This window comes from Chelon labrosus (assembly GCF_963514085.1).
Source record: "Chelon labrosus genome assembly, chromosome: 2".
NCBI classification, from domain to species: domain Eukaryota; kingdom Metazoa; phylum Chordata; class Actinopteri; order Mugiliformes; family Mugilidae; genus Chelon; species Chelon labrosus.
The window spans coordinates 1,027,041-1,050,702 of NC_140338.1; the positions used below are offsets into that span (position 1 = coordinate 1,027,041).

Sequence of the window (23,662 nt, forward strand, 5' to 3'; positions counted from 1 at the left end):
TTAGATTAACTAGTCTGAGCATTTTATCTGGTTCTGCAAATGTTTGAAAACACATTTTTATAAAAAGTCAATTTATAAATTAATTTAGGTTATTTTATAGGGCTTATAAAATAAGTTAGTTTCTTCTACATCTGCTACCATTTACTTATTTTCAGTCAGGATCAAAAGTCTCAAGTCAAAAATAAAAAATAATTTCTCCATAACTTATATAAATGTCAGTTTAATACTAGTATTAAGATCAATTGGATAAAATATCCCAAGACAAAAGTTGCCCCCTGAGTCAAATTCCCTGTTTGTGCACATATTTGGTCATTAAAGCTGATTCTGACATAGCATAGCAATTTCATTTAGAGTACACGTTGTGGTGAAATCAAGGACTATAGTTAATACAATTAAGGGTTATATAATTTAACCTTTAATTGTCACGCAATAGGGAAGTTTTAGTTCCTACTGGAAGCAGACATGGCTGGGCACCAGTGAAGTTATACCTTAATGTTTTAATTGGCAAGATAATCTAAAACACAATTTATATTGTAAATAAAAAATTTTGAGGAGTACAGCTCTTTGTTGTAGGTGGGTGGCCCTGAAAAGGGCCTTTTTGTTGTTGTTTCCAGTAAACAGGAGTCTACTTGGAGCTGGTGTACTTGGTGACGGCCTTGGTGCCCTCAGACACGGCGTGCTTAGCCAGCTCCCCGGGCAGCAGCAGGCGGACGGCGGTCTGGATCTCCCTGGAGGTGATGGTGGAGCGTTTGTTGTAGTGAGCCAGACGGGAGGACTCACCGGCGATCCGCTCGAAGATGTCGCTCACGAAGGAGTTCATGATGCCCATGGCCTTGGAGGAGATGCCGGTGTCGGGGTGGACCTGCTTCAGGACCTTGTAGACGTAGATGGCGTAGCTCTCCTTCCTGGACTTTCTCCTCTTCTTGCCGCCTTTAGCGACGCTCTTTGAGACGGCTTTCTTGGAGCCCTTCTTCGGTGCTTTCACTGGATCAGGCATGATTCAACGGTTACGTTAATCACTAGAATGAAGCTCTAACGCTCAGGGCAGCCTCTTAATATACACTTCATGCAAATATAACTGTGCTGTTGCTCACAAACGATTGGTTATGCTTACAGAGCGACTGAGCATGCGCAGCATAACCGTCGTTGCCGCCTTAAACGGACAGATTTGAAATGTGAAGCTCAGCCACAGTAAAAGAATTAAATAATCTATTCATTAAAACGAGATTTATCCACATATGTTGGTTTAGTAATTATTAACATATTGACTTTTATTATTCAGTTTATCTAAAAGTATTTACAGTTAGAAATCCACTAAATTCTGTCCACATGGAACAATTTGTTTCTTTGTCTGTGAACTAAATGTTTTACCTAAAATGACAACGAATTATAGTTTTGATTTTAATATCAGATTATTTTGTTTTAGCTGTTCTTTTTATAGTGCACAATGTGTGTGAATGAAAACAGCAGAACATGAACAAACTAATGAAAATAGCTGGAAGCTGATTAAACTACATTCAGTCACACAGACAGTAAGAGTCACTAATAAAGAGATGAACTATTGTATTCACCAACAACATTATATGCAACATGTTTTTATTGAATGATTGCAATAAAACTTAAAAGGAAATATATATCTATATAAAGGAAATATCTATCTAAACCAAAAAAATGATTGCTCTTTAAATCATTGTTTAATCATAAGCTCTACATGAGTGAAGGAGTTCAGATTCAGACAACACATCCTTGACACATTTAATATTTAATGAATTAAAGTCTTCAGTTTACAACAAATGGTGTTTTATCTGAAATGAACTGGATATTCAATTACAACAGGTCGTTAAAACATATTTGCACTATAGGTACATATGAACTCAAGGCTCTACATAAACTATAGTATGAAATACATCTTTGAGTTTCATTGATTGAGATCACTTGGTGAAAGGTTTTAATATTTCTTTAATGATCAAGTACATTAGTTTTTCTCCACCATCAGTAGTCGTGTATTTTCAGTGAGTTGGGAAATTGTGTAAAACCACCAAAAGGAATTCACGTCTTTATCTTGAGAGGTTGTGTGGCCCTTAAAAGGACCTTTGTGTTGTCTGATGCAGGAGTTGGTAGTTTAACCTCCGAAGCCGTACAGAGTACGTCCCTGCCTCTTGAGAGCATAGACCACGTCCATGGCCGTCACCGTCTTCCTCTTGGCGTGCTCGGTGTAGGTGACGGCGTCACGGATCACGTTCTCCAGGAAGACCTTCAACACACCGCGGGTCTCCTCGTAGATCAGACCGGAGATACGCTTGACTCCACCACGGCGAGCCAGACGGCGGATAGCGGGTTTAGTGATTCCCTGGATGTTATCACGGAGAACTTTCCGGTGACGCTTGGCGCCTCCTTTACCGAGTCCTTTCCCGCCTTTTCCTCTTCCACTCATTGTTACTGTTCAGATGATTTCTGTCCAATAGTGTCTCTGCTGGACTCACAGCTGGGTTTATAGTGTAACTGAGGACGTGATAGAAGACAGAGACTCAACGTCCCGATGAACCAAGACAACGTCACTCTCTTAAAGGGACCGCGTCCTTATTTCAAAAACGCTCATGACAAACATGTGTCGAACACACTGTACAAAATGTGACGTAGGGAACTACGTACCAGCTCCTCGTTAGTATAGTGGACAGTATCTCCGCCTGTCACGCGGAAGACCGGGGTTCGATTCCCCGACGGGGAGAAGCATTTCTTTTTACCGATCAGCCACAACATTAAAACCACCAAATAACAATGACCATCATTACACACATACACATTCTTAAGAAGGTTAGGAAACAGAGATATATCTCGTTATGCACCAGCACCTGCTGGTTGAAATGAAAATAAAAACCTCTCTGACTTATGGCCTCCTGCAGTTCTCCACTCCTACCTGAATGAACAATTCTCCAACCTGCCTATGATTCCTCTTACATTTTCAAACTGTCATGTAACATCATCAGTTTGTATCATCAGATTCCACATGTACACTTTAGTCAAATATGTGTATCTATGACGGATGTATGTTTATCTTGCTGTTCTCTTCTCTCTTTCTTCTGTCTCTACCCGGCTGGCCTTAGGCAGATGGGTTCCTCCATATGAGCTGGTTCTGGTTCTGGTTCTGGTTCTGCTCAAGGTTTCTTCCTGTTAAAAGGGAGTTTTTCCTGCCACCGTCGCCTTCAGGCTGCTCTGGGGGTTTCAGTAAATATGGTTATTTTTAACATGAAACTGTGAAAACAACACAGTGAATGCATCTGTTCACGGACAGAGCGTCAAAAGCAGAAGTTGTAACTACACACAAGATGACTTTACTGATAAATAATACATGTTGTTCAGTAGTTGATAAATGGCTCTGAAAGTGGCATCTGTAATGTTTGTTAGAGGAATTACTTGGATCTGGAGTTTTTACCACTAAACTATATCTGATAGATGAAAATGTAGTTTGTATAAACATTACCATTTTATATACTGTCTATATTACCACATGTGTTCAGATCTATATTAGTCACAGACGACACGACTGTGGCGGGTCTGATCAGCAGGAACGATGAGTCAGTTACAGGGAGGAGGTGCAACATCTTACTACCTGGTGTAGAACCAACAACCTGTCTCTGAACAGTGATAAAACCAAGGAGATGGTTGTTGACTTCAGGAGAGCACAGAGCAACCAGTCTCTGCTGATCATCCACAGATTCTCCATAGAGATCGTGGAGAGAACCAAGTTCCTCTGTGTTCTCCTGGTGGAGACGCTCATCTGGTCACTCAACACCAGCTCCATCACCACATCACTGATACTGATGGTCCAGGCCCATAACCATCAACAGGGAGTGTGTAGAGGTGGTTCAGACCTATAAGTAACTGGGTCTACATCTGGATCAGACTGGACTGGTGGGCTAACATAGACTCAGTCTACAACAAAGGTCAGAGCCGTCTCTAATTCCTCAGGAGGCTAAGGTGGTTTAATATCTGCAGGAAGCTGCTGGACATGTTCTACCAGACTATCGTTCCAGGTGTCCTCTTCTATGCTGTGGTGTCCTGGGGAGGTAGCACTAAGAAGAAGGACACCTCACGGCTGGACAAGCTGATCCAGAAGGAGGACTCTGTGGTAGGGACAGAGCTGGAGTCCCTGAACAAACTCTGGTCCATCATGAACAATGTCGACCACCCTCTACAGGACACCATAGTCAGACAGAGAAGCTGGTTCAGTGACAGGCTGCTGTCTCTGTCCTGCTCCATGGACAGGGTGAGGAGGACATTTGTATTTTACACAGCATTAATTGGCGGTGCGCTCTATTCTCTCTATTCTGTGTCGTTCACGGTTTATATTGTATTGTTTGCCTTTTCTCTGGTTCTTGCAATGTTTGCGTTGTCGTGTGTTGTCTTCATCAGCTTGAATAGATACACTTTATACTGCACCTGCTTTAAATAGTTGAAATGACAATAAAAACCTGTTTGACTCATTGCATTTAAAGGTTATTATTGTACAGATGGAGAATAAATGTTGATATAAAGCTTGTGGCCTTTGTAATGTTAGAGGATTGACTAGATGTAGTTTTACCATGAAGCCAGCTTCAGTAAATTATCTGCTACATATAAATGTAGTTTATTCAACCACTAGAAGTGTTTTATCCTCTATAACAGTAATAATAGCCCTTAGAGAAGTAGTGGGTGGCTCTTAAAAGAGCCTTTGGTTTGTTGTAAACGCTGCAGCAGGTTTACTTCTTAGCGGGCTTCTCGGTCTTCTTGGGCAGGAGCACAGCCTGGATGTTGGGCAGCACACCACCCTGAGCGATGGTGACTCCACCGAGCAGCTTGTTGAGCTCCTCGTCGTTACGGACGGCCAGCTGCAGGTGACGGGGGATGATCCTGGTCTTCTTGTTGTCGCGGGCAGCGTTTCCAGCCAACTCCAGGATCTCAGCGGTCAGGTACTCCAGCACCGCCGCCAGGTAGACGGGGGCTCCGGCACCGACACGCTCCGCATAGTTACCTTTACGCAGCAGCCTGTGGACACGGCCGACTGGGAACTGGAGTCCTGCCCGGGACGAGCGGGTCTTGGCCTTAGCTCTGGCTTTGCCTCCGGTTTTTCCGCGGCCACTCATTGTTACTGATGTGTTTTCTAGAGTCGAGACTCAGCGAACATGTGTCTCCAGCAGCAGAAAGCCTCCTTTATATGTCAGTCCACCCACAGCGGTGACGGTTCCTGAGAAACAACCAGAACAGCTTCCAGCAGAGCAGCAGAGGGCGGATCTCTCTCGGGTTTAGCGGACTTTTTGAACCGACTTTCGGCCAATGATCAGCGCACATTGTGGCGGGAGGAGGCTCCTCTAGAGGCGGCGCTGAGCTCCAGGAAGAGCCGCTCACCAATCAGGAGCCGGAGGTCCGAAGCAGCGTCACCGTTTCACCGCCGGTCCCACCGTTTAAGAAGAGCGGCTCTCTCCTGGTTATCACACTTTTCTCCTGTTGAAAGAGAAACAAGTTGTAAGGATGGCTAGAACCAAGCAGACCGCCCGTAAATCCACCGGAGGCAAAGCCCCCAGGAAGCAGCTGGCCACCAAGGCTGCCCGTAAGAGCGCCCCGGCCACCGGCGGCGTGAAGAAGCCTCACCGTTACAGGCCCGGTACCGTGGCTCTGAGGGAGATCCGTCGCTACCAGAAATCCACCGAGCTGCTGATCCGCAAGCTTCCCTTCCAGCGCCTGGTCAGGGAGATCGCTCAGGACTTCAAGACCGACCTGCGCTTCCAGAGCTCCGCCGTCATGGCTCTGCAGGAGGCCAGCGAGGCTTACCTGGTCGGTCTGTTCGAGGACACCAACCTGTGCGCCATCCACGCCAAGAGGGTCACCATCATGCCCAAAGACATCCAGCTGGCCCGGCGCATCCGCGGAGAGAGAGCTTAGAGTATCTGCTGCTCCACGAACCACAACGGCTCTTTTAAGAGCCACCTCCCTCTGCTCAGGACTTTATTCCTCTCACTATACATTATTATACTTGTTAAATTCAACAATGGGTTTTAAATGATTATATTTATTATCAGTATAAACTGGTAAGAAATCAACCTTCCAGAGTTCTTGCTTCTATTTATTGTACTAACGTTCTTGATAAATCAAGACTGTTCTGCTGCCACCCTGTGGTACCTACTGTAGCTAGGCCTACTGTTGTTAACACAACAAGCAAGTTTCAAGTTTTAAACCTCAGACTTCCCACCAGTCCCCTAGAACTGAAGAAGATATGATGAGTGGTGAAACGTCTTCTCAAAAACTCTACAAGTCCAGTTGCCTTTTTTGAACCTTGATGTACCATGACCTGGATGACTGAGAACCTTCAGACGTCACTACTGTAATTACACACAAAGATTTTACCATGGCCACTAGTGATGGTTCTTTGTTTAGCATCGTTTACAGCCTAATATTTCAGCCCCAACACAACAAATACATATGGTATGTGTCTATTAATTGTAATAAACACTGCAATCAAATCCACTCAAGCAAAAACAATCAAACTCGGTAAACAAATGGTATAAATGTCCTTGTGCAGGTTTGTGGTGGAACCTTTAATATTATTTTCATTTTGCAGTGAAGACACTCTGCCTTCAGCAGATGATACTTCCTTTAAGGGTGTCATGCATAAATAAGTGCAGCTGTACTTCCTCACCGCTGTCTGTAACCCCGCCCCCCCATGCTGTCACATAATGGTATGACTCTAAGTCCTCACATGTGATTGGCCACATGGCATGCCCATCAAAACAAAGTTCTACCCTGTCCTGACATTAGTTATTGATCTTAATAATCACGACAAATAAAACAGTTTTTATATATATTAGGACTAATTTACTTTTTTACGGAGGGATTGTCTCTATCAAGAGACACAATCATTAAGGTAGCGGATGAAGAATAATGTTTAATGTGGAAGGTCGAAGATGGCGGAGAGAGAGCTAGGAGCGAGGGGAATGGTGAAGCACGGCCCAGATCCGTTGCGAAAGCCAGGAGGGCTGAGGAGTGATCCGGGATGGTCAGGAAGTGACATGCATGCAGGAAGTGAATGTGAGAACGATCTAGAGGAGCTGGAAGGTATTGAAGATTCATTAGACTCCAGTGGAGCGAATTCAAACGAGGGAGTTTGGCAGGAGGTGAGACAAGGGAGCAAGAAAAGGAAAGCCATTGGAAACAGAGGAGGCGAGATTAAAGAAAATGACATTAAAGTTATAATTCGATTTCAAACACCGTGTACATTAAATCCTTTAAAGGTCAGCGAAGCTGTGTACAAGCTAGTAGGTGAGGTACGTACAGTCAAAACTTTAAGAGATGGAAACTTGCTAATTGTTTGTACGGATAGAGATCAACAGCAAGGACTAATGATGTGTAAAACACTGCTGGGGAAGGCTGTGAAACCGCAAATGTGGGAAGAAAGAGGGAGAGTTATGGGTGTTATATCTGGAGTATCGACTGACGTGACCGAAGAGGAAATTAGAGTAAACATAAGTGGAGTTCGTGTAAATAAAGTTAAACGACTGCCATACACTAGAAACGGAGTTAAAGGACCGAGTTTGTCTGTTATGATAACCTTAGATGAGGACAAACTACCTGAACGGGTTAGAATTGGGTATGTGAGCTATGAAGTGAGACCATACATTCCCCCACCGACAAGATGTTTTAAATGCCAGCGTTTTGGTCATATTGCTGTAGCATGTAGAGCTAAGGCCCGTTGTGCTAAGTGTGGAGGGGACCATGAATATGGTAAATGTACTGAAGGGACGAAAATTAAATGTTGTAATTGTGGGGGAGAGCACAGCGCTGCGTATAAGGGATGTGAAGCACACAAAAGAGCAGTTCAAGTCCAAAATGTGAGAGTGAAAGAGAATATTACATATGCTGAAGCAATCAAAAAAGTCGATGTGAAAACAAGGAATAATGTAGGCCCAAGGGTAGGAATGGTACCTGCGATCCAAAATCCAGCCCAAAACGTTGTTCATAAATGCTGTAGAGTAAATGAGAATACTCTGATTGTAGAAAAGAAGACATTTATTGCATTTATGGTGGAAGTCATTAACTGTACAGCACAAACAGACAGCAGAACAGCAAGAATTAAAATAATAATAAAAGCAGCAGAGAAGTACTTAGGTGAAGAGGGACTAACAACCGATTCTATTAATGAAATGCTTAGAGCAGAGGTAGCAGAAGGTCAGTCATCATGTGGTGGTGGATTCTGATGGGTATATCCATTTTGCAATGGAATGCCAGGAGTTTAATTGCTAACGGACAAGAGTTAAAATGCTTTATTGAAGAACAATCTGTAAAACCTAATATCATCTGTATTCAGGAAACTTGGTTAAAACCCTCTCTTGATTTTATAATTCATGGGTATACGGCTGTGCGCAAAGATAGAAGTCCTGTAACAGGGGGTGGAGTGGCTACATTCATCCAACAAGGTATTCACTTTAGGGCTATAAACATTGATGCACAGACTGAAGTGATCATCATTGAAGTATGGGTTAACAGAACTAGAATCAAAATAGCTAATTTTTATAACCCCTGTCAAAAGTTAACAAAAGTTATGCTAGAAGATATATGGGAAGGGGGAAATGGTAAAGTAATAATATGTGGAGATTTTAATGCACACAGCTCACTATGGGGCAGTACTAGAACAGATGAAAATGGGAGTACTATTGAGGAGTACATGGATGAGCACCATCTAGTTTGTTTGAATGATGGGAGAGGTACAAGATTTGATGTAGGCAGAGGAACAGAGTCAGCTATCGATCTGACTATAGTGTCAGAACAAATAGCAGGGAGAAGCCAATGGGAAGTTTTTAATGAAAATAGTTTAGGAAGCGATCACTACCTTATATGGACAAAGATGAGAGATCAAAGTGTTCAGTTAGAAGATAACTGGTTCCCAAGATGGAAAATGAAAGAGGCCAACTGGGGACTTTATAGTATGGTAGCAAGTGAGAAGCTGACGGGGATTATGTCACACCGAGGTGATGATGTTGAAGAGTTGAACTCTATGATTACTGGCATACTGTATGAATCTGCAGAGGAGACTATAGGTAAATCTTCCGGGGTGAGGAAAAAGAAAATGGTTCCATGGTGGTCAGAGGGGTGTAAAGAAGCAGTTAAGGTAAGGAACAAGGCATTTAAAGTAATTAAATCAAATCACACATTCAATAATTTAATTGAGTATAAAAAAGCACAGGCCAAAGCCAAAAGAGTAATTTGTGAGGCTAAAAGGAAATACTGGAGAGACTTTTGCAGCAATATTGGGTCAGAAATCAAGGTTAGTAAGGTATGGGGAATGATAAGAAAAATGGGAGGAATTAGAAGGGACTTCTCTTTACCTGTGATAAAAGGAAATGACACTGAAGCAGTAACTAATGCAGAAAAGGCAGAGGTACTGGCTAGGGCCTTTGTTAAGGTACATAGCACACAGAACCTATCAAGTGAGGAGTTAGTGTGGAGAACAAAGGTGATTGAGGAAAACAGAGGCATACTGGGGAGGAAAGTTACGAGTGACTGTGCAATTGATACACATTTTTCATTATTTGAACTGAAAAGAGCTTTAATAGGTGCAAAGAGTACTTCACCAGGGAAAGATGATGTGTGTTATAAAATGATAGAGCAGCTATCTGATATGGCTAAGAGTGTAGTTTTAAGACTGTATAATAAGATATGGGAGCAAGGGAAGTTGCCTAGAATGTGGAAACATTCTGTGGTTATCCCTATAGGTAAGCCAGGTAAGGATAAAACAGAGGTTAAGAGCTATAGACCAATAGCTCTTACATCCAACTTATGCAAAATTATGGAGAAAATGATTACTATAAGACTAGGATATGTAATTGAAAAAAGAGGATTGCTCTCCCCTCACCAGAGTGGATTTCGTAATGGCCGCACAACAATGGACCCAATTATTTGTCTAGAAAATGAAGTCAGGAAAGCCCAAGTATGTAAAGAATCTGTTTTGGCTATATTATTTGATATTGAAAAAGCATATGACATGTTGTGGAAGGAAGGGCTTTTAATTAAGTTAAATAAGATGGGCATAGGTGGCAGGATGTTCAACTGGATTCAAGACTTTCTGAATAACAGAACTATAGAGGTAAGAGTAGGGATGGAGTTTTCAAGTGTATATCCAATAGAGAATGGTACTCCACAAGGAAGTGTATGTAGCCCAATGCTTTTTAATATAATGATTAATGACATTTTTAATGGAATAGATCAGAGGATGGGTAGAGCATTATATGCTGATGATGGGGCATTGTGGGTAAGAGGTAGGAATACTGACAATTTGAAGGTTAAAATGCAATCAGCAATTGTTAAGGTCGAAAAGTGGTCACATGAGTGGGGCTTTCATCTATCTATTGAGAAAACACAATTTATATGTTTTTCCAAAAAAAGAACAAACCCTACTCTTGATCTCAAACTATATGGGCAGCAAATTAAGCAAGTTGATAGTATAAGATATTTGGGGGTATGGTTTGACGTTAAGCTGAATTTTAAAACACACATTCAGAAAATGATTGATAAGTGCAAAAAAGGTATAAATATACTGAAGTGTTTAGCAGGGTTTAGCTGGGGAGCATCAGGCCTGTCCCTAAAAAGGATTTATACTGCACTGGTTCGCTCTGTTTTTGACTATGGAAGCATAGTTTATAGTTCAACAGTTAAAACATCAATGCAAGAACTAGATAGAGTACAGGCCAAGGCACTTCGCATATGTTGTGGTGCGTTTAGGACAACACCAGTTCCATCATTACAAGTGGAAGTAGGAGAAATGCCTTTAGACCTCAGACGATTAAAATTATCTATGTTTTACTGGGTTAATCTCCAGGGTCATGAAGAAACACACCCCACAAAGCAGGTGCTATTAGACTGCTGGGAGTATGGGCGACCATCACGCAGCTTTGGGTGGCATGGGAATAGGCAGGCTAAGGAGATGGAAATTGACACCATTGAGTGTTGCAAAACTGTCAGTAGACCAACTATTCCACCCTGGATGTTTTGCTCTCCTAGGGTAGATCTGGAGGCTAAGAACATAATGAAGTCAGGAGTATATCAAAACGTTCAGCAATATATAGATATAATGTATGATGACGCAGTTCAGATTTTCACAGACGCATCAAAAGATCAGGTTGGGAAAACAGGGGTTGCAGTCCACATTTCAAAATACAATGTTAATATTAAAAAAAGGACAACAGACCATCTGGCCATTTTTACAGCAGAGATGTTAGCAATAATTCTGGCTCTACAATGGGTGGAAGAAGTAAAACCCAATAAGGCGGTAATTTGTTCAGACTCAATGTCCTCACTTGCATGCATTCAGAGTGGAAAGTCTACATGTAGACAGGGTCTACTACATGAAATGAATCAACTCATTTTTAAAATAAACCAACAGAGAAAAAGCATAGGTTTTTTATGGGTCCCTGCACACAGGGGAGTGGAGGGGAACGAGAAGGCAGATAAACTGGCAAAGGAAGCTGTTACTTCCGAACTGGTTGAGCTGGATGTTGCATTAAGCAGGTCAGAAATGAAAAGTATTATTAAGGACAAAATCAACAGAATGTGGCAAGAGAGATGGGATAAGGAGGGAAAAGGCAGACACCTGTATAACATACACAAGGAGGTAACAGCTAGTAAAATCAGTGGATTGGAAAGGCAGGAGGAAACATGGTTAAACAGATTGAGGATGGGACACACAAGTTTAAACAGTGGATTACATATTATAGGGAAACACCAGACTGGAGTATGCACACACTGTGGAGAAATAGAAAACGTAAAACACATACTGCTAGACTGCACACAATATTCCAGAGAGAGGGAAAAGATGAAGAGAGTTGTAAAGAAAGATCTAACAATAGGAAACTTGTTGAGTACAGCTTGCACACAGTCCACAGTTAGGGCTGTTATAGCTTTCCTTAAAGAAACCCAACTAGCAAGTAGAATTTAAATTATTATTATTATTATTATTATTATTATTATTATTATTTTTTTTTTTTTTTTTTTTTTTTTTTTTTTTTTTATTTCTTTTATTTGTTTAAATAGGGTATAAATAGCATCCCATTGGGTCACTCCTCAGCCCGGAAGATGGCGGTAGTGCACTAAGTATGCAAACTGCCAATAAACATTACAGAAGAAGAAGAAGAAGAATGTTTAATGTAATCATTGTGGACAATTACTACACTTGAATTAAACACACGGTCACTGTTCACAGAGTGGGAGAAGGTGACTTCAAGATATTATAAACAACATTTTAATAAAACCTTCATTTGACCAGTAATCTTTCATTCTTTAATCTTCTCCATGTTTAAAACACGATCCCTTCATAAATCAAACCAGACTCATGTTGTGTTTGTGTAGTTTTTGTTGACTGTGCTGTACAGTGCAAACTGATTCTCCTTGTTTTCTTGACGTCTTCTTCTGTGAAGACAAAACAACAGTCAGTGTCTAAATGGACATTTATCGTTTTATGATCAAATACAAAACAATAAGAGAGCAGCTGCTTCTCACCCTGGAGGAAAACCAGAACTAACACATTGAACAGCAGTGTATTCAGTGCCCCCATCATCCTCCTCTTCCTCTGTTTGACTCGTCCGCTGAGCTCGCCTGATGTTGGAGTACAGAACATCTGTCTGGCTCTGAGGGAAGCAGATGGTGCTGTAGAGAACATCGTCCTGCTGATCTGTTGGTCTCATTACTGCTGCAGAGGACGGGGTGTCATACACTGGACCCATGTCTGACTGAAGAGACAAACACAACTCATTTATTTTGACCTTAGGGAGATTGTCATTAATTAAACAGTCACGTAACCAGTATGAAGTTAATCCTACTTTGTGGAGCTTGTTTGGATTCTTGAGATCAGATGATTTGGGTGTGTAAATACAGCAGTAAATAATATAATAAGGCTGTTAACGTCTTCAGCTACTCTGTGCTTGGAGGTTAAACTCACTTAAACATAACTCAGGAATAGCTTCAAAACTATGATGAGCCTGGTCTCTATGGAGAATGTCACATTGGGTTTTTACATCTGTAAAATACAAAATACTACTGATTCCTGCTACAGGAGGCAATGTGTACACAACTGAACCTTTAGTAATTTTATTTAAGCTCCACACCATCATATTCTACCATTGTGCACATTGAAGAATCTATAAAAATATTGACATTACGACCATGTGGCTGTTTAGCAAGCATGTAACTCACAGAGATGTGTTGTACTTTGTTGTGGTCTCAGTTAATGACCAGGTACTTGTAGCTGACAGACCCTGGTCCTGAGAGGTTCTGACAGACAACACTGTTCCTATTTAACTCTTAACTCTCCACTAGGCTTTTAGAACTGAAGACTTGGATAAAACACTTTAAACTAACTCAACTTTTGTTGTTTATACAGATATTGTGACCTGGATGACTGAGAACCTTCAGAGACACATTGTCTTGAGAATATTTACATCATTAATGGTGCTATGCAGATAAAACTGAATTTGCACTGCACCAAACACAAACCACTTAGAAAGAGTATTCTAGGGAAATCCTTGATTTCTTAAACTTCTCACCTGTGTTGTGTTGACAGGCCTTTCTCCACCTTTACACTGCTGTTTGAAACATATATTTCTCCTGGAAATGAGAATAAAGAAACATACTGAATGAATTAATACATTATGAGATTAAATCACTGATGCGTTAATGAAAATGTTAATTGGTCACCTTATCCACAGGAAGACAGCGAGGACTGTGACCACCAGGAGAACAGCAGTGACTGTTGCTATAGCTCCTGTTTTCCATGTACCTGCTTCATCAAAAGGAAATACTTAGTCCTATCATTTACATACATTCAGTGACCAGTTTGTTTTGTTTCTCACCTGCTACACCAATCAGATGTAAGGTGGAGTTATGACGTCCTCTTCTGTTCTGGGCTTCACAGTAATAACTCCCACTGTGTTCAGGTCTGCTGTCAGTGATGGTGAAGATCTGTCCTGAAGGTTTTGGTGAGTCTTTATTCTCCTTGTACCAGGTGTAGTTAGCTGCTGGGTTAGCATCACTGCTACAGGTCAGAGTCACTGAACTACCCTCCACTATCTTTGTTGAAGGACTCACTGATACAGAGGGAAGCTTTGGAGGATCTGAGGAGACAATACAGAGAGAAATGTAACTCTATATGTATTATCTGAGAGGTAGCTGACCTCTTTCCACCTCTACAAATATTATTTAATGTTAAATACAAGCTGTCTCCTTACATTCAACATCTAAGAGCAGAGGTGTAGAGGTGATTTGTCCATACTGGTTCTCAGACTTGCAGTAGTAGATCGCTCTGTCCTCAGAGCTGATGGAGGTGAAATGATAAATACCTCCTGGTCCCAGAGGAAGTATTTGGTTCTTCTTGTACCAGGTGTAGTTAGCTGCTGGGTTAGCATCACTGCTACAGGTCAGAGTCACTGAACTACCCTCCACTATCTCACCAGATGGACTCAGTGACACAGAGGGAAGCTTTGGACGATCTGGAGAAGTAGAAAATAGACTTCTATAAACTGCATTTGTAGTATTTTGGAAAAGTATGTGAATGAATGAAAATAGGCAGGATGTGTAATAAAGGAAACAAAGATAGTGGTGTGCTTAAACAGGTAGCCCAACTATACATCACAACAAAAGAGAAGGATAACCAGAAACACAACACAGAGAACAACACAGAGAACACCTGTAAGCTGTTATGAAGGATCCAAGGACCCCAATATGATGTGGACCAAAAGCCATGCAAAGGTCTGGTCATAAGAAAAATATCTGGACCTTAGAGAATCACTGCTTTTATCAAGGAACATTCTTGTCTGTTTTTGAGTTATCAGTCGCTACCCAAGTACCAGGATGTGTACTTGCCCTGACCACTTTATCAAGGATGATCTCCCATCCTCCAGAGTCTGAACTGCAGGGCAGACAAGACCGAAGGTGAAACAGGTCAGCAAACAACAAACAAAACTTGCGTACTTGGTAATTCAGACATGATAGGTCTGATACAGAAGCATCCGCGATAAAACAGGTATACCAAGTACACATCTGGGTATTTGGACTGCACTTGGCCAGGGTGGTACTTTGAACTGGAACAGTACTAAGGCAGCGACTGATGACATTTCACAAAGGCCACAAGTACAGAGAAGAATAAATATGTAGAAACACCCAGAGTAAAGACACAAGGAAGACACTGATGGAAAATGTAGAAACACCCAGAGTAAAGACACAAGGAAGACACTGATGGAAACAATCAGCAATCACAAAGACAGGAAGTAAAACTAACAGGAGCACAAGGAGTCAACAGTTCACAAAATAAAACACAAACAAATCATGATTCAGATCTGTTGTTCTGCTCACATTTCACATTAATGGTGACACGTTCAGATGTAGTCGTCCCAAGCTTGTTCTGAGCTGTGCAGTAATACTCTCCAGAGTCAGAAGACTGGGTGGACCTGAAGACAAACCGTGTTTCTTCACTGAGCATTTGGTTTTCCTTGTACCAGGTGTATTTAGCTGCTGGGTTAGCATCACTGCTACAGGTCAGAGTCACTGAACTACCCTCCATCGTCTCCCCAGAAGGATTCACTGTCACAGAGGGACGCCTTGGAGCATCTGGAGGAGGTAAACATACACTGACATCAGTAACAACCCATGCAACACACACATGCAAAGAGATCAAACCTTAGATGTCCATAAATTAAGTTACGTGTTAAAAAACTGGAATGACACAGGGAACAGGTATTGAAGACACTGTGTATGGTTTGTATTATGGCATCCAAGGAGTTCAGTTTTGGTCTCATCTGACCAGACTATATTCTCCCAGTATTTCACAGACTTGGCTAAATGTTGTGCAGCAAACTTTAAACGTGCTTCAACATGTTTTTTCTTCAGTAATGGAGTCTTGCATGGTGAGCAATCGGTGGGACTAGTTTTCACATCTATGACAGTTTCCCAGCATCACCTCTAAGTGTTGCCAAAGGATTAACAGCTGTAGAAGCCAGCATACGCCAGACATGACGCTGGTGTGAGGAACGTAGAAGTTCATGGTCATTTCACTCTTGATTCATCTGAACTTTTCTGTGAGCGGGTCATCAGCAAGTTGAATTTCAGTGAGTGCAGCGACAAGATTCACTACTGAATGACAGGTGCAATGCGCAACAAGTAAAACACCAACAATAACTGTACAGTATGATACACTGTCTAGTAGAGGTATGACAGCCAGAGTGAAGTAAACTCACAGACTGAAGGAGAGCGGTAATCCTCAAAGTAGAAGTTTGCTGTGTCCTGATTTTCTGTCCGTTCTTGAACCAGACGTAAAGACGACCAGCTGGACGGCAGCTGCTGAGACACTTGAGCTCTGCCTCAGTATGAGACTGATGGACTGATATTATTCTGGTCACCTGCACCTGCAGAGCTGCACATGACAACACAACAGTAATGTCAAATCTGTTTAAATACTCAATGCACTAATACATCCACCTACACAGTTAGTGTTCATCAGTACCTGTGACAGTCAGAGTTGTTCCAGGTAAAACACTTCTCCATTCAAACAATACTGTCTTGAATTTGAAGTGATACTCAGATGAATCAGTCTCTGTCAGGTTAGTGATTCTCAGAGTGGATCTTCCTCTCTGTGATTCAAGGACCTGAACACGACCTGAATACTGGGAGTCTTTACTCAGGTCCTCAGGCTGTGAGGGATCCTTCCACTGATGATCACGACTGAACCAGAATGTTGAAATAACATAATAATAATGACTGTATGTGCAGGAAATGTCCACTGATGAGCCTTTGATAGCACAGATGCTTCTGTCAGTGTAATTCACTTTGTTACAGGTTGGATTAAGGACACCTGAAACAAGAAGAAGAAGAAGAAGAAAAGGTTTTGAACAACATTTAAACCTAACCCTGCAGAGACCAAAGAAGAGAACAGGAAGAGAAAGTGTGGTTTTCTGAAACATAGACACTGATGGTTCATTCAGAGATGACACTGAGTTAGTGGAAGACTGAAATAAACTCACATTGTGGAGGAGAGGGAAACTTCTCAAATCCTTTAACAGCACAGGAAACACTGTCTCCATATTCAAATAACTGTTCAATTAAAGAAGTGTCTTTGTGCATGTTCAGTCCATTCTTGTACCAGACGTAGGAATGATCAGATAGACGACACCTGCTCTGACACTTCACCTCTGCCAAGCGAGCATTTGTTCTTGGATCCGTTTTCTTGGCCTCTACATGGAGAACTGAAGTGAAGAGAGAAATGTCATTTTAACTGTTATCACCCATTAAATAAACACATTCATCAATAGTCCAGTAACAGCAGTTCCATGTTTCACATTTGACATATCTGGAGGAGAAATTCTTACCTGAGACAGTCAGAGTGACTCCAGGTACACCAGTATATTTCCCTCCTGGTTGGTTTGTTGTGAATCTGAACTTGTACTCAGCTGAGTCTCTCTCTCTCAGGTCTGAGATTCTCAGAGTGCACCTGTTCTCATCACAGTGATACTGAACACGACCCGAAAACTCTGCATCTGTCATCAGATCCACAGGTTCACCACCTTCCATTTTAGTCAACCACACAGCTTTTTCAATCACAGTGACCTTCTCATTTATTCTGGATGGGTACGTGTAGCTGCAGCTTATTTCCACTGTTGATCCTTCTACAGCACAGATCTGAGTAGAAGTGTAAGTCACTCCATAATCACTCTGACCAAGTACCACTGGAACACAGAGAACATCAGAGACCACAATTAATTGTTCTGCTTTAAAAAGATGATTTCTACAGTTAATCTGTACGTGAGCTGAGGCAGGACGTCCCACTCTCTGAGGATGCAGTGAAGGAACAGTGATGTATTTAACATGAGAGACATGAGACAGTTGAACTGAAGAGGACAAATGGAAGAGGACAAGTTCTTAGAAAAAGAGAAGTGACACAAAAAGAGAAGTAGTTTTTACATAGTTCTCTAAAGTACATTGTGAACCTCTGCCACACAGTATAACTTATATTTATGTTATAATAAATTATAATTATAATAATACATTTCTAATATATACATGGCAGAGACATGTTGAATGACTGACGGTGATCTGAAGTTATTTTAATGACTTCATGATCATTAATAAATATTCTATAAAACATTTGAATCAGTGAATTATCTTTCCAAAACCACACAGTGACTAAATTCATTGAGACTGTGGAACATTTGATAAATATTAGTTGGTATCTTCACTGCTCCATCAATGACTGAAACTTTCCCACTCTAAAAAGACTGAATGATGAAGCTCAAAGAATCTGGTATTTCTATCAGTGGTCAGCTCTGCAGTTACACACAAATAAAAGCAATGTTTCACAGAGTTTAACAGCCTGCTTTATGTTTGTGTCCATTCTAACAGGAAGTATTTATTAACCACAACAAGCAGCTACAGCATCAGTGAAAATGTGAAAAACACAAACTCAAAGTACCTGACCAAGAGAGAAGTAAGACGACAAATCCAGCTTCTGCTACTATAAACCTCATGTTGGTGGCTCCTCTCTCTGCTGTGTCTGCAGGTAAAACACATCAGCTGCTAAATAACATCCACAACGGTTGCCTAACGTCTGAACTGAGCAACATGAATGTGCTCACAAAGAAGGATGTGATGTGAAGGCACACTCTGTTCTTTATCCTCTCACCGTGGTCGAGATGGGCGGGTAACAGTTCAGCAGTTTCATTCTTCTAAAAAAAGATGTGAGTGTGAACTGTTGTTTCACATGTTTATTAATCCCCCTTGTAACCATAGCAACATTTAGTGTTAGGTTATTAAATGATCTCATTCTTCTTCTTCTGCATATAAAGTCAAATATGTCAGTAATCAACATACACAGTCATGTTGTGGTGAGTTGATCTGTTTTGGTGACAGTTTGTGATCTCACTGTTTGTGTTGTTTTCTCTTGTTGTCAAGTTAAACTGAGGAGTTTTAATCAGTGAAGCAGTTGTTGGTTGTGTTATGATGAACATTTCATGTGGAACAGTTTATGACACAGTGACAAGTTTCATCATTAGAACAAGTAACTGGAAGAATGTGAGAAATAAGACTTAGATAAACTTTATTCATCCACAAGGGAAGTTGCTTGGTCACAGTAGCTTAGTTGCACATAAAAAACACTCTAAAGAACCACAGATAAAAGAAACATTAAATAAAATAAAAATAGCACAAGCAAAAATGTACAAATTAGCATATTAGCATATGGACAAATGTACAAGAAATAGAGATGGGAGAATATATATTATATACACAGGGATGATAGTAAGGTGCAGTAGTGTCCATTAACATGACTAACATTGAGTTATCTGTTACAGAAAGGTGAGTTGTTGTTGGACATAGAATGGTATGAATGACGTCCTGTAGCGTTCAGTGTGGGAGCGGAGCTGGATCAGTCTGTTGGAGAATGAGCTCCACTGCCCCTCTATTGTCTGGTGTAGTGGATGAGATGGATTGTCCATGATGGAGAGCAGTTTGTCCAGTGTCCTCCTGTCCCTCACTGAGACAAACGTCTCCAACTCACTGCCAATCACATGGCCAGCCTTTCGGATCATTTTGTCGATCCTACTTATGTCCTTTTTGCTGGTGCTGCTCCCCCAACAGACCACAGCAAAGTACAGGGCACTGGCAACAACAGACTGGTAGAACATCTCCAGCAACTTGCTGCACACGTTGAAAGACCTGATCTTCCTCAGGAAGTAGAGTCTACTCAGTCCCTTCTTGTCCACAGCATCACTGTTGTCCCTTCAGTCCAGTCTGCTGTTCATGTGGACTCCCAGGTACTTATAATGGTCCACTACTTCCACATCCAGGCCCTGGATGGTGATGGGCTCCACTGGTGTCCTCTTCTTCCTGAAGTCAATGACCAGCTCCTTGGTCTTGTCCACATTCAGGAGTAGGTGGTTTGTCTAGGACCACTCCACAAAGTCTCTGATCAGTGTCTTGTCCTCCACCTCCTGTCCATCTCTAATACACCCAACCACTGCAGAGTCATCAGAGAACGTCTGCAGGTGGCAGAACCCAGAGCTGGACTGGAAATCAGAGGGTGAACAGAAATGGAGACAGGACAGTCCCCTGTGGTGCCCCCACATTACTGACAACAGTATCAGACAGGGAGCCCCCCAGCCGCACAAACTGGGGCCTGTCAGACAAGTAATCAGTAATCCAGGAGAAAATGGAAGAGCTGACACCATCCTGAGCAGCTTCTCACTCATCAGAAAGGGCTGAATGGTGTTAAAAGCACTGGAGAAATCAAAGAACATGATCCTCACAGAGCCCTTCCCACCATCCAGGTGAGAGTGAGCACGGTGCAGCAGGTAGATGACAGCATCATCCACACCAACATGTGGCTGATACGCAAACTGAAGAGGGTCCAAGACAGGGGTCTCCAGGGGTCTCAGCTGAGCCAGGACGAGTCTCTCCAGGACCTTCATGACATGTGACGTCAGTGCAACCGGTCTGAAGTCGTTGAGGCCAGATGGGATGGGCTTCTTGGGATGGGGAGGATGTTTTCCACAGCACCAGTATCCTTTCCAGCTTCAGACTCAGGTTGAAGTGCAGGATGCCAGACAGCTGTGAAGCACAGGTCCTCAGGACCCGGGGGTTGACAAGATCCGGGCCTGCTGTCTTGTCTTGCTTGACCTTCCAGCTGTCTTCTCACCTGGCCAGGCGTCACAGTCATAGGGCTGGTCTTCTCGGTGGGGGTGGGAGTTGGGGGGAAAGCAGAGGTGATAGGCAGGAAGGGATCAGTGGTGAGTTGTTGATTGGCCGTCTGGGGTGGTGTAAAGACTGGAGTGGTGGGGTTGGAGGGCCAGCAGGGGGTCCAGTGCTGAATCTATTGAATTCAGAACCAAACATGGCTGAGGCTTAAAATCTTCTCTCCAGGTTCTCCAGCTTCCTCCCACCGTCCAAAGACATGCTGGTTAGGTTCATTGGTGATTCTAAATTGGCTGAAATGTTGTCTCTACAAAGTTTCATCATGTTCTCATAAAGACAATAAAGACTCTTGATTCTTGATGAATAATAATCGTATTCATCCTCCCCCATGGGAAGGACACAGACAGAATATATTCATTTCTGTGTGGGGAACACCGTACCTTCTTCTAAAGAGCTGCAGTATGTAAGGCTTGGTGACTGTGTGTCTGATGTGGTAGTCTGTAGCACAAGGGCGCTGCAGGGTACTGTGCTCTCTCCCTTCACCCTGTACACATCAGACTTCAGACACAACTCTGACAGCTGCCACCTCCAGAAGTTTTCTGATAATGCAGCCATTGTCGGGCGTGTATCTCAGGGAAACGATCTGGAGTACCTGGAGGTCATCACCAACTTTGTGGACTGGTGTGCTCTGAACCACCTACACATCAACACCAGCAAGACAAAGGAGGCGGTGATTGACTTCAGCAGTAAACCACTTCATACTGCACCAGTGAACATCCAGGGCTTAGACCTCAAGGTTAAGGAGGAATACAAGTACCTGGGTGTTCACCTAAACAATAAACTATTCAATAATAAGATGTATTTTGACTTCATGGTGTCATTGCAGCCAGGAATCCTGATTAACCAGTGACTGGACCTTCCAGACACAAATGTCTTTACACAACAGTCACTTGTGACACGTGTACTGCACATTTTTTTTTTGTTTGTTTGTTTGTTTGTTTGGTTTTTTTGGGGGGGGGGGTCTTTGTGAAATCAACCAAATTATTGTTCACTAATCATGATTCACTTACTAAAATCAATAAAGGAGCCAATAATCCAGGGGTTTGGTCTTTGGTGCGACTGTGAGGAACGTGTGAGGAACGTGTGAGAGGTTATATTTAACCAGGATATGTTCTTTTAATTCATAAATCAAATGACCAAGACTGCCTTCTTTCACCCCCGCAATGTTCAATCAAAATTAGGAACATCCTGTTTCAAAAGTAATACTGAAAAACTACAACACTTCACTCTGAGAGTAAAGAAGTACATCTCATGCCCCCCACTCCTCCCCCTGCGGTGAACCTCCAGGATCAGACCATGGGAACTAAGCTCACTACCCCTCAGAGTCATGTCATATACAGAAATGTTCTGATGACTCTGCAGTTGTAGGGTGTATAAGCGGTGGATGGGATGAGGAGGAGTATAGAAGGCTGGTGGATGGATTTGTGGGGTGGGCTGGAAGGAATCGCCTGCTGCTTAACGTGGACAAGACCAAAGAGATGGTGATCGACTTCAGGAGGTAGGGAACAGCTGCTCTGCCCCTCAGCATCCTGGGTAGGGATGTGGAGATGTTGGAGGATTACACATACCTATATATACCTATAAATATATATGTTAAACAGCAAATCATTATTTACAGTGTCAATGTCTTTTTTCAGTTTAGTCAGGGTGTTTTCTTCTTCTTCTGATCCGTCTTTTTTGCATTTTAGTTCAATATATTTCAACATGTCCTCATTTTACCTCATTACCTCATTTTACCATGGCCACTAGTGATGTATAGTTCGGCTCCCAAAGAAGAGTCGACTCCTTCAGCTCCAGAACGACTCTTTATTTAGCATCGTTTTATAGCCTCACATTTCAGCCCCAACACAATATGTCTTGTGTGTTGATAAAACCTTTTGCATTTAATGAAGTTAAATAACTGAGGTTCAGGAACAGGACCACACTTCAAACACCCAATTACCCGCACCTGCCAATATAGACGCACCTAACCTCTCCTCGCCCGTTACCTTCACGATGGACCAAGAGTTGGTCCTCGATGCGTCCGACAGCGAATTGTTCGACATTCCCGATTCTCCTATTCCGTCTACTTCCTTTCATTCACCTCCAGCCAAAACCTCGTACATGATCCTCCATCCAGCAACTACGACCCTCATCCTACATCTCCGGCCGCCCCTCTATCGGTTCACCTCCGGCCGGCACTCCTCCACGCCCGGCTACCATCGCAGACTGGACAGTCGCTTGGCTCCAGCACGCCTCGAGAAGGAAGCGCATTCCATTCCACCGCAGCGATAACAAGGCAAAACTGTTCAAACTTCTTCAAAACTCCATCTCCTCCACCAGACAAACAACGTGTTTCGACTCAGGTATTCCGGCTCGACCCCTACACGTCATCACGTCCGTGCACGCTGACGTCATCACGCAGCCCGCAGCTTCAGGTCGGGTCCTAGTTCCACCAGTCTTATCCAGCGAGAGCCAGGTCGTATCAGTTCCACATTCACCCACTTGTCGAACTTGTTCTCTTCCTTTATCTCATCACTTACCCATACATCCCACCATCCCACCGTTCTTTCCTCTTCCCTTCCTCCAGCCATTTCCAACACGGTGCCTTCAGTTTCAATAGCTCCCTCATTCTTGTCTACTTCAAATACTTTCACCTCGGTAACTGCTTACCACGGGGACCCTTGTCTTCACTCGAACCCATTTCCTACTAACGTATCCCTTTTATCCTCCTTTTCCATCCCTAACCCAACCTCCCTCCCCCAACGACCCTCTGCATTTCTTTGTCCTCTCATTCCTTCTGCAGCAGAACCTTCCTCTATTCCAAGGCGCCTTCGAAGTCTCGCTTTCACGGTCTCGCGATTCGATTACGACTCACGGTGCTACGATTCGATTATTCAACGACCATTACGATTATCACGATTTTCGA

At 42.5% G+C, this 23,662-nt stretch overlaps 5 protein-coding genes across 5 annotated transcripts; 1 reads left to right on the forward strand and 4 right to left on the reverse strand.

The window, feature by feature from the left end:
* Positions 1 to 612: 612 nt before the first annotated feature.
* Positions 613 to 1,101, reverse strand: LOC311504304 (histone H2B-like). Its single transcript, XM_084567323.1, has one exon. It carries the CDS (start codon positions 995 to 997, stop codon positions 626 to 628), a length of 372 nt encoding a protein of 123 aa, XP_084423449.1. The 5' UTR covers positions 998 to 1,101; the 3' UTR covers positions 613 to 625.
* Positions 1,102 to 1,698: 597 nt separating this feature from the next.
* LOC311497638 (histone H4) lies at positions 1,699 to 2,484 on the reverse strand. The gene has a single exon (XM_084557971.1). It carries the CDS (start codon positions 2,432 to 2,434, stop codon positions 2,123 to 2,125), a length of 312 nt encoding a protein of 103 aa, XP_084414097.1. The 5' UTR covers positions 2,435 to 2,484; the 3' UTR covers positions 1,699 to 2,122.
* A 2,198-nt stretch (positions 2,485 to 4,682) lies between these two features.
* On the reverse strand, positions 4,683 to 5,259 carry LOC311504637 (histone H2A-like). The gene has a single exon (XM_084567843.1). The coding sequence runs from the start codon at positions 5,121 to 5,123 to the stop codon at positions 4,740 to 4,742; it is 384 nt and encodes a 127-aa protein (XP_084423969.1). The 5' UTR covers positions 5,124 to 5,259; the 3' UTR covers positions 4,683 to 4,739.
* Positions 5,260 to 5,508: 249 nt separating this feature from the next.
* On the forward strand, positions 5,509 to 5,986 carry LOC311506101 (histone H3.2; the record flags this gene model as incomplete). The annotated part of the gene is made up of 1 exon (XM_084569982.1): positions 5,509 to 5,986. One exon carries the CDS (start codon positions 5,509 to 5,511, stop codon positions 5,917 to 5,919), a length of 411 nt encoding a protein of 136 aa, XP_084426108.1. The 3' UTR covers positions 5,920 to 5,986.
* Positions 5,987 to 12,148: 6,162 nt separating this feature from the next.
* LOC311498056 (B-cell receptor CD22-like) lies at positions 12,149 to 16,761 on the reverse strand. Its single transcript, XM_084558495.1, has 8 exons — positions 16,251 to 16,761; positions 15,370 to 15,624; positions 14,247 to 14,507; positions 13,872 to 14,132; positions 13,717 to 13,801; positions 13,566 to 13,626; positions 12,523 to 12,752; positions 12,149 to 12,432 (listed from the first exon to the last, which is right to left on the reverse strand). Exons 2-8 carry the CDS (start codon positions 15,575 to 15,577, stop codon positions 12,354 to 12,356), a joined length of 1,185 nt encoding a protein of 394 aa, XP_084414621.1. The 5' UTR covers positions 15,578 to 15,624; positions 16,251 to 16,761; the 3' UTR covers positions 12,149 to 12,353.
* Positions 16,762 to 23,662: the final 6,901 nt, after the last annotated feature.

Excerpts from the sequence above, each read along its gene's own strand:
- LOC311504304 (XM_084567323.1), bottom strand. The coding sequence starts at position 997 with ATGCCTGATCCAGTGAAAGCACCGAAGAAGGGCTCCAAGAAAGCCGTC.
- LOC311497638 (XM_084557971.1), bottom strand. The coding sequence starts at position 2,434 with ATGAGTGGAAGAGGAAAAGGCGGGAAAGGACTCGGTAAAGGAGGCGCC.
- LOC311504637 (XM_084567843.1), bottom strand. The coding sequence starts at position 5,123 with ATGAGTGGCCGCGGAAAAACCGGAGGCAAAGCCAGAGCTAAGGCCAAG.
- LOC311498056 (XM_084558495.1), bottom strand. The coding sequence starts at position 15,577 with ATGGAGGGTAGTTCAGTGACTCTGACCTGTAGCAGTGATGCTAACCCA. Across the intron at positions 14,133-14,246 it reads TCTGCTCTTAGATGTTGAAT|ATCCTCCAAAGCTTCCCTCT; the intron begins GTAAGGAGACAG and ends TTGTCTCCTCAG. Across the intron at positions 13,627-13,716 it reads GCTGTCTTCCTGTGGATAAG|GAGAAATATATGTTTCAAAC; the intron begins GTGACCAATTAA and ends TCTCATTTCCAG.